The sequence below is a fragment of the Populus euphratica genome, unplaced genomic scaffold, assembly GCF_000495115.2.
Source record: "Populus euphratica unplaced genomic scaffold, PopEup_1.0 scaffold1840.1, whole genome shotgun sequence".
In the NCBI taxonomy this organism is placed as follows: domain Eukaryota; kingdom Viridiplantae; phylum Streptophyta; class Magnoliopsida; order Malpighiales; family Salicaceae; genus Populus; species Populus euphratica.
In genome coordinates, this window is record NW_011501627.1 from 21337 (window position 1) to 35902 (window position 14566).

The 14566-nt window shown below is 33.4% G+C and overlaps 2 protein-coding genes across 2 annotated transcripts in view; both read left to right on the forward strand.

Annotated features, from left to right (window-relative positions):
• LOC105118183 (uncharacterized) overlaps positions 1 to 2026 on the forward strand; it is a 2923-nt gene extending 897 nt beyond the window's left edge. Inside the window, exons 2-5 of the mRNA XM_011016075.1 lie at positions 1 to 73; positions 460 to 1190; positions 1277 to 1486; positions 1620 to 2026. Of these exons, the coding sequence (XP_011014377.1) occupies positions 1 to 73; positions 460 to 1190; positions 1277 to 1486; positions 1620 to 1871 (1266 nt within the window). The 3' untranslated portion in view covers positions 1872 to 2026. The remainder of the gene's footprint in view (positions 74 to 459; positions 1191 to 1276; positions 1487 to 1619) is intronic.
• Positions 2027 to 8658: 6632 nt separating this feature from the next.
• On the forward strand, positions 8659 to 11929 carry LOC105118184 (probable serine/threonine-protein kinase At1g18390). Its single transcript, XM_011016076.1, has 4 exons — positions 8659 to 9926; positions 11213 to 11245; positions 11333 to 11650; positions 11754 to 11929. The coding sequence occupies exons 1-4, from the start codon at positions 9131 to 9133 to the stop codon at positions 11927 to 11929; spliced, it is 1323 nt and encodes a 440-aa protein (XP_011014378.1). The 5' UTR covers positions 8659 to 9130.
• The last annotated feature ends 2637 nt before the right edge of the window (positions 11930 to 14566 follow it).

Here is a 14566-nt window from a genome sequence, read left to right on the forward strand (position 1 = left end):
GGATACAATACCGATACTAGTAAATTCACTTGCTATTGTCAAGACCAGCCTTATGCAACTACTTGCAAGAAAGGTATGTCGTGTTAACTTTATTTTTGTGAAAGAAGATTAACTGTCCTGATGTAGACAAAAATTGGCCCAAGCAAGATTTGTTGGATTTCTTTCCATTATCGCAAAATGGAGAAGTGATAATGCACTATTTTCATTTCCTCTATTTTTCTGGAAAGAAAATTCATAACAATTTCCTTATTCTTTATTTAATTAAGATGACCTTATATTGTGATTGCATGTAAAATATAGAACAAGTCTGTACTTAAAATAAGGTTGCTTTCCCTTGCAAGTTTCCTATTTTTAACGAATATAATTAATATTTAAGAGTTTTCTTTGTTTAAATTTTGTTGTTTGATCATACTTGATCTGTTCATATGATGATTAGCAACGCTAATATTTTTTTTTCAGGTGAATATCATCTTGATCTTATAGTTGGCCATGGTGCAGTACCAGTTATCGTGCCCCGTGTTAGTGGGGTGCACATGTTGTTAGATAGTTTTGAGCCTATCCATGGTGTTCTTCTTTGTGAAGGAGAAGATATTGATCCATCATTATATGAAGCTGAGACGTCTAATCTTTCACTAGAAGAGTTAGAAGAAATCAGGAGGATTCATGCAAGCGATACAGCTATTGATAGAGAGAAGGATTCGATTGAGTTGAGGCTTGCAAAACTTTGCCTTGAAAGAAACATACCTTATCTGGGAATTTGCAGAGGATCTCAAGTTCTAAATGTTGCTTCTGGGGGTACCCTTTATCAGGACATTGAAAAGGAGGTTTCAAAGAAGATTAGGGAGTCTCAAAGAGTGAAACACATGGATTATGATAATTATGATGGGCATAGACATGTGGTTAAGGTGGTAGAGAACACACATTTGCATGATTGGTTTAGGGATTCTCTGGAAGAAGATAAAATGGAGATTTTGGTTAATAGTTATCACCACCAGGGGGTGAATAGATTAGCACAAAGATTTGTGCCTATGGCGTTCGCACCAGATGGATTGATTGAGGGGTTTTATGATCCTGATGCTTGTAATCCTGAAGAGGGTAAGTTCATAATGGGACTTCAATTCCATCCAGAGCGAATGAGGCAGGATGACACCGACAAGTTTGATTATCCAGGATGCCCAAGGGCCTATCAGGTTTTAAACCCATCCCTTACATACGATCTTTTATGGGAGAAATTGATGAAACAATGTATAATTGGTATGTGCATGGTATTTTGCAGGAATTTGTCAAGGCTGTGATTGCCTATCAGAAGAAGCTCAACAGCAGTACTACATCTGTGCCAAGGCCTCTCAAGCTAGATCAAGAAATGGAGAAGAAAAGGAAGCATATAATTAGAAGTTTCTTTCTTGCAAGAAACATATACACTGCTGGCCAACGAATGAATCCATCAAAGGAATCAGAACTACAAGCTGGAGCAGAATTCCTAGAGGTATAAACTCTAGATAGAATGATAGAGAGTCCATATTCACTATTCACAAAACTTTTGAACATTGTTTCAGGATCATAGATTTTGTTTTCAGGCTTTTGATCTTGTGTCATTAATGATCATTTTATCCATGCAGTCCAACACAGCTTTGAGCTTGCAACAAGAGAACAGACTCAAGCAGATGGGTGCAACAGTGAGGAATGCAGGTTCCTACATTGAAAGACTGAGGACGAATGAGGAGAGGGAAGATTTGGCAAAAAATGTGATGGGAAATATGTCTGCAGAGCAGTTGTCTGACTTGTTGTCTTTCTACCATATGATGGGACAGATTTGCTCAGAAGTTTTAGATAGAAAGCTGAATGGCATTGTCCATGGCATCGGTTCTTGATAGATGGTTTTTCTTGCTTTCTCGTTGATGTATCATGTTAACAAAATAATAATTTGAAGTCACAGGAAACTTGGGTAAGCAGTTCCTGTTTTTCCCGTATTTGACTTTTGTTGTTTCTTTCACATGTGATTAAAAAGCGTAACATCAATATCTGTGATTAATTGACTGGTTTATAAATCATAGCCACTGCTTTCCTGTGAAAATAGAATTGGAAGAGGAAGGGATTAATTAAAAGAAATTTTCTGCTCAAGAATCTTGACAGTGTTCATACACGCAAATCTGCTCTTAAGGCGTACGAAGCCTCTCCAACGCAGATTTCTCCAGCAACACGCCCTTTATCTCCTTATACTAAAACCATTCAATTCACTTCACTTCACTAGTGAGCCGTTCAGTGTTTATCTGACTTTTCAGCCTCAGAAAAGGCAGCATGTCATCTTCGGCGATAATCATGCTGAAGCAAACAAGAAAGAAACAGATGAAGGTAGCAGTCTAGCAGACATGCATTAATTACTTAACTAAATAAAATCTGAATCAGGAGGAAGTGGGGTTGAAATTATTTTTTGCTTGAAAATGTATAAAAATAATTTTTTTATTTTTTAAAAAATCATTTTTAACATTGGTTTTTGATATAAAATCACTAGAAAAACTTAATTAAAAAATTTTAAATTTTAATTAAAAAACAAGTGATATCTTCTACAACTTTGGGTTGAATAAATGCACAAGAAGTCTCGAGACAAGAAGTAATGAGCAGCCCAGCACTACAAGAAAGGCCCGGAAATAGTTGGAGCACAAACCATCCATCCAAAAAAAATAAAAAAAATACAAGAATTGTACTAGAGCCCAGCAATAACAAGCAGTAAATCCTAGAAAATAGTTATGATCCAATATCATCAATTAACAAAATCGCTGGATTGGATTTTATAAAAGCCCAAAATCCATATCCGATTATGTACTTAACTGAGATGTCGTGTTAGAACGCACCCAAGTTACTTGAGCCATGGGCAATCTTCTTCTTCCTGTGTGATTTATAGCCATAGATATCAGCTTTGACCTGGCTAAATCAGAGACAAAAAAGAATTCATGACCTAGACAACGACAGCTAAATTACTATATTTAATGACTTTCACAGGTAATGCAATTGTGAAGCATACTAGTCAACAAGTCGTTTTGCATGCCGTGTGCGTCATCATGTTGGACTTTCCCGGCAGATGAGTGAAGAAACGCGTTTTTCTCATCTCCATCGTGGATCGATAAACCACCGGCAAGTCTCAGACTCAGCTTTAAGCTGATATTTGATTTGAAGTTCAGATCTTGACGCTGGGCTCCCACCATGGAAATATTGCACCGCTCCTTTCCCTACGAAATCCTTGTGAAGTGTTTGATGGGGAGTAGACAATCTGTAAGCATCGAGAAATAGTAAGAACGCGGATTGAAACTTCATCCAAGTAAGATTTATAATTATAATTAAACCAATTAAGATATTATTGGTTCGGGTAAACCATGCCAAGATTCAACTAGATTACAAGGTTAATTTTGAAAAAAAAAACTTAAGAGTATGATTTAATCCTAGAACAAGATCAACTAAAAAATTAAGATTAGTTTTGAAGTGTAAAAAGTTGAGTTTATTAAAGTAACTGATCTGTTAGACCCGAGCCTAGGCCAGGTTAGGTCTTGGATCGATTCCAATACCAATTATTTTATAGGAGTCAAAATATAAAAGTAAAGACAGACCTTAATAAAGTCCTTAATCCTTGAGATGAGTCTCAATTAAATCCTTAGTCATTTTTTTAGTATCTAAATTAAATCTTCAATATATAAATAAAATCTCAATGATCCATCATTTACTTTTTAGTCTACGAAATTATTAAATAATCATATAACTTCTTTTTTTTCATAGTAAAATCTCTAAAATTCTTGTTTTAAATCATGAATTGTGTGATGGATGAAACTATATAAAAATATATAGAATTTATGTTTTTTTATATAATTTATTCATTTGTATGATGTGAGAGATTTTAGTAAATTCATGAGGTTCTAATGAGATTAAGAAAAATTATATGATTTTCAAGTAATTATCTAATCATTGTATTAACTTAATCTAATTAAGAATATATTAACAACTCGAGGGTTGGGATGAAAGGCTGGTTAAAGATCTAATTTCCCATTAGCATAGATCTTAACTAGCTTCCTATAAAAACCAACCCATCCACTGAGACATAAAAACTTCCTTTGTAACTCTATTTGTTTTTATATTTTAAAAATAGTTTTTTTAAAAATTATTTATATTTACTTTAAATTAAATTTTTAATATTTTTAAATAGTTTTGATATATTAATATAAAAAATAATTTAAAAAATATTATTTTAATATATTTTTAAATAAAAAATAATCATTACTACAACATCAAATAATTGCAAAGATTAAAATGAATTACCTTTCAAAGTTCCTTCTTCGTTTCTTCTTTCTTTTCTACTTTTGAACATCATCTTTCAGAATTCCAAGTCAAAGTCAAGTGAGGCTTCGTCTCAAATTCAATCACTGAAACCCTATGTCACGCAATCAGTTTCAACCTTCTATTTAATTTAATTTAATTTCTCCACATTTATTTCTTAGTTTACTATCCCAGTCCATACTCAAAGTGCGTTTTTATTTCTCAGAGCAGTCCAATTTGCTGTTCCATCACTGCAAGTTGTAGCATGTGGGCTATCAGAGTCCAATTTTATAATATAGTACAATTTACTGACATGACCATAGATTTAAAACAAATAATTCAAGTTTACAGGTTTTTTTAAGTAAAGAATATGATTTGAATTTAAAAAAACAAATCAAGATAATATATTTTTTTAATATTAAGATATTGATATATTATATCAATCTAAATTTCATGATTGTAGTTACTAAACTTGTAATTTAAATTATAATTCTATTAAATTTAATAATTTTTTTTTAAAAAATATTGTTATATAATAATAAAATTAAATATTCATAAAATTAAATATTAATTAAATATAAAAATATTTATTGATCTGTGACTACATCAATTTAAAATCACTCATATGTTAATTAAATTAAAAAAAAATGATTCCATCTAATTAATGAGAATAGGGCCGTCCATGATCTATTTCTATTGTGATAGGTCCAATATGGTTTTGGCAAAGCTGTCTTTTTTTCTTTAAAAAAAGAAAAAACGTTACAGAATTGGGAGCACAAGTTGGTTTGTACTGATGATATGTTATATCCATAACCATATCTGGAATTAAACCAACGCAAAGGGTCGTCTCGAACCACAGATAAAATCTTTCATTTTTTATTTATTACTACATATTTAGACTGAATTTAATACAAATATTTCATTTTCCTTTTTGGGAATCAAGTTTGTTGAACCATGGTTTGAACAATTGGACAACCCCATCATTTTATCTTAATTTTTGTTATTAGGTATACGAGAAAGATCCGATTTCATGTTATTATCATCAACCACATAAATACTTTTCCAAACTATGCCTGGATTTTTTTGCGTGTCCTTTAAATATATTTGACCGATTCTGTTCTCTTCTTTTAGTCCCCAAGACCAAGACAGTGATGTGGTAGCCTACAAGATTTCATTTTGCAAATAGAGGCCTCGTAGAAAGAAATTAATGTGGTAGCCCTTCCCAATATAAAAATAAATTTAATACTTTTAGTCCACCAAGCATTTAAATCCAAGTATTGCGTTCCCATCTATCCCTTTCTGACGTATTTATTTACCTGAAATTGATAAGTAGCACGTCAAGACTCATCTCTTTATACTCGAAACTATCCCTGAAGCAACCAAGCCCATTTTGCTAATACACGATTCCATTTCTCCTATATGCTGCTACTTCTTGCCAGAATGCATTCCTCGGCCTTTTCTTTTCTTTCAAATTTTGTTCTTGTATTGTTGCTCTTCATTCAAGTCCCTTCATCCTCAAGCAACGATGACCCGCTCACTGCCTGTAGTCAAAAGTTTGTATGCGGGGATATTTTCGTGGATATTCCATTCTGGGGAACTGACAGATCACGCGCCTGTGGCGTTCCTGATTTGGAGCTCAGGTGTGAGAGTAATATCACCAAGATGAATATCAATCAGGTTGCATATCGTGTTTTAAAAATCAATCAGGCTGATGGAATTCTCAGGATTGCAAGAGAGGACTACTTTGTTGGATTGTGTACACCTCATTTTATGAACAGCACGTTCAATCCTAAGGTTTTTGAGTCTGATGAGGGTTACAAAAATCTTACATTCATTTATGGTTGCAAGGATGAGACAACCATACCTGGTAGAATACCTTTCACTTGCAACATAAATGAGGTTAATGATCGACGTGCTTATATCCAAGAAGGAGATACTGGTCCTGGCGAATGCTATCGTAGTGTCTTAGTGCCAGTTTCTACAGATTTGCTACCATTATGGGATACGCAAACTTTGGATTGGCCACCAATCGGGAATATGCGACCTTGGGAAGAACACTTGAAAAAAGGATTCGAGGTAAGATGGAAGGTCGATGGGGAGGCGTGCTGGGAATGCTTCACCTCTTCAGGTAAGTACCACCTCATCTTCTCCTCAAATCAGTTTATGATGAACTCCAGTCACTTGTTGTTGCTTCACACACCTTAGTTCCGTTCCTGTTTTGCTATTTTAATTTTATTTTAAATGGACTTGGACCGAAGTAAACATCAATATGATGATGATGATGATGATGATCTCTTAGAACCCACTTGAATAGTCAGACTTTAGGGAGGCTCAAACTGCAGAACTAGACCATGGGAATAAGGGGCAGCTTTCTGGTTAGGAAACGGTCACACCATAGTTAAATTGTTGCCCATGGCGTCTTATCATACAACTAGCCGTAGGAAATCTTGATGGCATGTCCTGCAGAATTTTTGAACTGACAGAGAAAATTATGGGATTTTTGTGAACTAATTGATCATAGCCAAGAATTTAACTTGTCTGCTTTAATAATTGCCTAAATTATTAATCAGTCCTCGTTTATTAGAAAAATAATTAGTTAGTCCATCTGATTAAAAAAAGACAATATTATATCCTTATGTTTTCATTTCCATGATATTTTAACTTTTCCCTTAGTTTTTGTTGATTAAGAGTTGAGTTGTGATCTATTTAACTTTTTTTTCCCTTAAATATCTCCTTTTGAATTAAAATAAATTTATAAGAATTGATTTAAAATTGATTTTGTTTTTAATTTTTAGATTGTGGGTTAAATGAATTGACTCAAATAAATCTAATTTTTTATTTAAAAAACCTTAAAAGAAAGTTGTTTTGAAAGTTTTTTTTTTAAATAAAAAATAATATTGTTTTAAAAGAGCTCTAGATTAAGCCTCAAGTCAGCGATTTATAAAATTGACCTAGGCCGAACAAAAATTATAACTACGAATTTTTCCATTTTTAACATGCATGTGGTTGTTGCCTCGTGGAGCTGTTCATATTCCTTGACGGCTGGACCGGCAAAGTACCAGACAAAAACATACAATAACAGAGGATTTGTAAAAGAATTGTCCGATACTCTCTGGCAGATTCTTACCTTAGCTTGCATGGACATTCAGGGGAGATGAGATGGTGATTTAGGAAGGATCTCATCCCACAAACAACCTAAACCCCGAAGAAATAATTAGTTATTCGATTGGAATTAGCAAATCTAATCAACATAATAGAAATTACAGCGAACATTTGATAATTAAAATAGGGGGAAAATAAGGTAGGATAACACCAGGAAATTCACAAGGTGATGCAGAAATGGAGTCCAAATCAGAGACTTGGTCTTTCTGCAGATGACATTTTCTTCTTTGTTCTGTTTCCTGGAATAATTTATCAACTGAAACTTCAAATTCCCACCTCCTGTTTTCGTCTGATTTGACTTTAGGTGGCATCTATGAAATTAATTTTAAATAATTCACACGTTTACTCCAGGAATTTAAACACAGAGCACCGTATCATCACAAAATTCTTTTTCCTTGATTCGTCATCATACCATATAAACTTAATCAGCCAGGAGGATATCAAAATAAGGTTACAGTAGTTACAAACTCGTATTTACAATAAATTTTATTTACATTTTATATTTTTATAATGTGAAAATAGTGATGTGTTTATGACCTTTTCTTATATGGATTTTCGTTTAATAAATTCACACTTGGAGCAACAATTAAGATCTTAAAAACTAAATAATCTAAAGATATATCACGAAATTTGATTATTAAAAATAGTTTGGCTAAAAAACCTCATATTATATATATATATATATATATATAGAGAGAGAGAGAGAGAGAGAGAGATCTTCTTCCTATTTAGCGCGTAACCCAGCGATTAAGTAAGAAATGATTTGGTGTATAAGGGTCTACCAAAAGTGCTATGCAATAGCTTGTGTCAAGTGGCCACATCACCTTCCAATTGAAGCCGTACCTGTTTTCGGTATTTTGTGAATTCCGTTAACACGATTTTCTAGGTAGCTCTTAAACTCATCATCATTTTATTAATAAAATTCTAATATTATATACATAAAAGATTATAATTTATATTGTTTTTTAACTATAAAAAACTTAGAACAGGTTGTTTATTCAATTAAAAGTTCAATATCATTGAAGCTATGCTAATACTTATTAGGATAGGTTTTTTCTAGGATGTTTGGAAGGATTGTAAATATTATTTTTAATTTTTTTTTAAATAGATAAAATAATATTTTTTATTTTTTAAAAAATAATTTTTGACATTAACATATCTAAATATTTTAAAAAATAAATTTTAAATAAAAAATATAAATTTTAATGAATTTTTATGCAGCAATCTCAAATTTAAGTCTTACAGAAATTAGGTTGCAAGAATATATGTTTTACCTACATGAAAAGTATCTTTCTAACATTCAGACACCAATATTTACTCAGGCCGTCGCGCAATAAGTATAAAGCTATCCATTTAAGACATGAAACTCGAAAATTTTAACAAGAACACATAATTTGACTATGAGGATTCAAAATACACATTATCTTGCTGACAAAATGACCTGCCTCCTTGTTTGGACACCTGAATTTACGTTGATGCCACTCTCACCATTCTAATGGAAGCTTCTCTTCGACAAAATCTCCATTGGTCAAATAAGTACTACCAATTCTATTGTATTGATCGAGTAAATAACTCCCACCTATGTGTTTTCTCCTCTTAACTCAATACTTGAACAACGTTTCCTGTCAATCCCTCTGCACAAACACGACTGCTACTCCTTCAGGCCATGTCTTGGTTTATCCTACTCCTAACCATAGCCTTGGTCTGTGGTTCAGCACCTGTGTTTGCTGATGATGATGAGCGATATCTGAACTGCATGAAGTCATTTGATTGCGGAAATATTAAGGGTGTTGGTTATCCTTTCTCGGGATCCGATAGGCCTGATTACTGTGGCTATCCCGGGTTTGAGCTCGGTTGCAGCAACCAAGATCCGGAGATCACAATCATGCGATCGACTTACAAACTCCTTGGCATCAATAACCAATCGCGGACTCTCAACGTTTCTAGATCAGATTACACAGAAAATCTATGTCCTGCTCTCCTTTCCAATACCTCTTTGAATCCAAACCTCTTGAATTACACTTCAGATCATGCTGAGGTAACACTGTACTATGGTTGCCCTAGTCCAAGCGCACCAGCGTTATCATCTCAGTTTACTTGCGACATTAACGACACTGTTATGATGGGATACTTTATAACAGTCAACCTCTCTGTCATTAGTATGACTGATCCCAGCTTAATCAGCTACCTGACAACATGCAACAATAGTGTTAAAGTTCCTGCCCTTCAATCAGCTGTTATGCCAATTCTAGCCAATCCAACTGTAGCACAGTTGCTTGAAGCTATTAATCAAGGTTTTGAGTTGGAGTGGAGCGCAAATGATTCGTTATGTGATACATGCAAATCTTCTGGTGGTCAGTGTGGGTACAACCAGACCACTACAGCATTCACTTGTTACTGTGCGGATCAACCTCAAGGTTTTGAATGCTCAGCATCACCACAGGCACCTAGTCAATCAACAAGTTAGCCCTCTTTTCTTTCTTGATGCCATGATTGGATAGATAGAGATAGCTGAAATCTAAGATATGTCTTCCAGGCTAGGTGATGTAGGAGGACCTCTGGTAAAAGAAACAGGTGTGAATCGTTCCTTCGAGTAGAGGGAGGAACCTAGCTATCTATTAGGAATTGTTCAAAGCTCCATGATCCTGGAGAGAACACCTTCCTCGACCATTTACTTCCAGTATATCAAGGAAACAAAGACTTTTAACTGACAAAGACTTTATATCATGAAAACATAGGTATCCCTTCATCACAAGGAGCAATCCTTAAAAGTACTCCCAGCCTAGTATGTGTCGAGATATATTATTTCTTTAGCAGTAGCAGGAGCAAGAGACTGTCGAATGAAATTACTCTCAGTTAATTTAGAATTGCTAAATACTCTTCATCCCCACCAGTCCAGGTTCCTCGTTTAGTGAACTGAAATTTGTCCAGGTTCCTTCTTCAACTAGTCCTGATTTCTTGTTTAGCGAAATGCAACTATCCTACTCTCCTAAGTAATCAAGGAACAAAATTATGTTTCAGATATTTGTAACTTCTACTGCATATTTGAGTCGAGTCAGGTCAGGTTTTACCCTGTCATATTTTCGTCTTTGATAATTTCCAAGCACATGCTTCAATAATTTCAAGAATCGATGTTTGAACTACTTCCAGAGGCTTACAAGTCCACTGGTTTTGGTTTAGCGTTAATGAATAATTAATTGTAGCAATTCGAGGTTATTTGTTAAGAGGTTCAAAGATCGAAATTAGGCTTTTTTCTTCAGTCTTGTGTTGTCTATGACCGTAAGAAAGTTGGGGCTCTGTGGTGATAGTTTGAATACATAATATGATCCACATCTTGTTCATGAGATGTTAATTAAATCTAAGTTAATCTCTGGGATTTTTATTTTTTTTGCAGCCATTTATACTTATTTCTTTATTAGTTGTGTTTAGTGATAGAGAAAATTGAACAATTCATTTACTCATAGTTTGATTCCCCTGTTTTCTCTGTTTTTTGCAATGCCTCTCTGCGATTTTGGCAATGGAGAACCTGCTTCCCTTAATGTTCCAGTTTCTTTAGGACAATAACTTGTATGTCTATAATCTGAATGAAGACATGAATTATTTTGTGTTCAACAAATAATAATTGAGATAGCCACTATCATATTTCAAGTTCAGTCCAATTGATCATGCTTTCTAAGCGCCTACTGCCTACTTAAAACTTGCTTCAATGTGGTCATTGATGTTCCTGGCTTTCATGATTTTTTTGCAGAGAAGAAGTCTCGAAACAGTCCACTCGAAATTGGTATAATTCTGCTACTCTCACTTTATAAAATCAACTCCAAAAATACATGCTGAGCATTTTGGTTTATTTATTTATTTTCATCTCCAGGACTTAGCTCAGCAGGTGCTGTTATTGGTGCCTTTGTGGGATGCTGGATGTTGGCCTTTATACAACGGAGGAGAAGAAAAGCTGCCCTAGAGAAAACCGAAGAACTTCCTATAGCAACTCCTTCAAGCAAAGGCCTTGCTACCTCAACTAATCTCTCTCAAACCACCCCTTCTCTTACCTCCTTAAAGTCTGACATTGATAAGGGTAGTACCTACTTTGGAGTTCGGGTTTTCAGCTATGATGAACTTGAGGAAGCAACCAACTTTTTTGATTCTTCAAGAGAACTTGGAGATGGAGGGTTTGGCATTGTTTATTATGGTTAGAAGATGAAATGATTTCATTTTGCAGTTTAGGAACTTGCATCCATTAACTGCTTTGTTGACTCTTTCTAAATTTCTATTGCTATTGCTTGTTTTATCAGGTGTCCTCAGGGATGGGCATGAGGTTGCCGTCAAGCGCCTATATGAGAACAACATGAAACGTACTGAGCAGTTTATGAATGAAATTGAGATCCTAGCCCATTTACAACACCGGAATCTGGTGAAGCTTCACGGATGTACCTCCAGGCACAGCCGCGAATTTCTTCAGATTGATTAGTATTCCAACTTCCATACATCACATTTCACAGGGTGTTAAAAGTTGTGTTTTTTTTCAGGTGTCTGATCTTATATCGTTAATTATCATGTTATTTAAACAGTCAGACACAGCTTTGAGCCTGCAACAAGAGAATAGGTTGAAGCAGGTGGTTGTAACAACGAGGAATGCAGGCTCCTACATGGGAAAACTGAAGATGAACGAGGGGAGGAAAATTTTGACAAGATGGGAAACACTTCTGTAGAAAAGTTGTCCGATCTGTTGTCTTTCTACAACATGATAGGCCAGACGTTGATTGTTGATTGATAGTTTTCTTCTGTTTTGACTGTTTATATGTATATATAGAAAATTTGATGAAGAAATTTGTGTCTCTCTTCTAACATTCCATTATTATGATTGAAAAAAACATAAAGCAGCAAGGGTATTAGTTTTCTAATATATATGTCAAATGTTATTTAATTTTTTTTAAATGTATAAAAATAATATTTTTTATTTTTTAAAATTTATTTTTAAAATTAATATATTAAAACAATTTAAAATAATTTTAAAACAATAATATTAAACCTAATAGCTTTGGGTTCATAGTTGTTAGATTTAGTGAGGAATGATCATTTTTTCTGTTTGTTTTTTAATAAAAAATAAATAACCAAGTTAATCTTTTAAAAAAATTAAATTGAAACTAGTTACGGTTAATTTTGGTTTGGTTCGGTTAATTAAAGTAAAAAACCAGAAAACCGACCATATATGTGTTGATTTGACATAAACTACTGAGTAATGAAACCAGAGCAAAGAATGGAAACATTTCTTTCATCAAGGATATCCAAAAATTCTTTTGCACTTCTCTCCAACAATACAGATTTACTAATTGCATTCAAACAATAAAAAGGAAAACTAAGTACAAGATGCTCACCAGATTTGAGGAGATTAGATGCAAAAAATCCCTTCTGCTTTGTAGTTGTTTGCTTGTCTGGGTTTTTCATCTATATCTACTAATGAGTTTTTAGTTTCCTCGAGCTTTTTTTGAATTTCCAAGGAAGAGAATAATAAGCTCAGATCTTGCTGGTGGAAGCAGAAAAGCAGAATGAAGAAGGTCTACGTGGTGACCACCTAAAGTTAACTACCTCAGTTTTATCAAGTTTCTAACTTAAATCGGCTGTCAAATGTAGCTGAGAATTGTAGAGTTCATGGAGAAGACGAGAAGACAGAAACCAGAGAAGGGGAGACGCTGAGATTGAGAGACAAATTGGGGGAGGAACCGGTCGGGTTTGATTTGGTAACTGGGGTTAGAAAAAAAATTATATTAATACTTTTTATTTTTTATTTCATAATTAATTGAACCAGTTTGATTTGGTTTAATTTAATTAATTTTAAATTATTAAAACTAAAAATGTAGTAACCAAATGTTTTTTGGAATTTCTAATCAGTTAATTGAATTTTTTTGGTTTAGTTTTTTTAATATTTTTTTATTTTTTTAATTTAATTAGTTTTTAATTTTTTTACCTTTAAATTCAATAGTGTCAGATATTAGTTAAAAATCTTAGAATTCTTGATCAGAAAAGATTCGATTACATAAAACTTATTTAATAGTTAGAAGCTGTAATTTTTTATATAAATAAATATGAGGGCAAATATATTTAAAATTTTTAAAAAATATTGAATCCATTAATAAAAACTTGGGAGGTCAAATACTTGCGTGATTAAGTGTTTTTAAATATAGTAGCCTTTTACCCTTTTGATGGTAGCAAACGCGGCGACGTTTTTGGCGGTAACCAGATGCAGCGATAGCCTCTCGTAGTTGCAAGAACCTCCTGCAATGGCACCATACAACATCAGCAACAAGAGCCAAAAAGTTTATCCAGCAGCGACACCTAAACGCAGCTAGAAAAGTCAAAACAAGTAGGTGCAAAAGACAACGTAGAAAAATATAGTAGCAACTCCAAAACACAACAATTTCAACATACTTTAATGGCAGAAAAGAGAGTCCAAAATTAGAAAATTTACAGCAGCAATAGGTACCTTCCAAGGCATAAACAACCTCCAAAACAAACTAGAAATCATCCTCTAATAGCAATAGAAAAGAGTCTTCAATGAATAATTTTCATTATGATCTTTGAAGCATGTTAATGGATAATTTTCTAAGTTCTAAGAAGTAATGGAGAATTTTTTTCTCATTGAATAACTGAATCATCAACTACATCAATAATAACATGTATGCAAAATGAAGATAGGAATGCAACAATTAAAAGCTTCAAAATAAAAAATTATTTTTTCTAATCCATTGACTAATCAATCTTGAAAATTACTAAGAAACAACTAGAGCAAAGAAACTGTAACTTTAAGGACTTTGAACGAAATCTAAATTGCTTTAGATAAATATGAGAGAGTCGGTCAAATAATATTTTTCACAAATGATGACAATTATTAACAATATGTGGATCCTTGATGATAAAATTGAGGATATCATCATTATTGAGAAAACTCTTCTTTCATTGATGCCAAAATTCAATTTTGTTGTGCGTTCAATAGAGGAAACTAAAGTTATTGATAAATTGCAAAGTTCCCTACTAATTCATGGCTAAAAGTTGAATCAACAAGATAAAAGAAGCAAGTTTTATGAGTTTTATCTAATAATCATTGTCT

Bases quoted from the DNA above. Each gene is read 5' to 3' on its own strand.
- LOC105118184 (XM_011016076.1), top strand. From the start codon at position 9,131: ATGTCTTGGTTTATCCTACTCCTAACCATAGCCTTGGTCTGTGGTTCA. The intron at 9,927-11,212 runs GTTAGCCCTCTT...ATTTTTTTGCAG, and splicing joins GGCACCTAGTCAATCAACAA to AGAAGAAGTCTCGAAACAGT. The intron at 11,246-11,332 runs GTATAATTCTGC...TTTCATCTCCAG, and splicing joins AAACAGTCCACTCGAAATTG to GACTTAGCTCAGCAGGTGCT.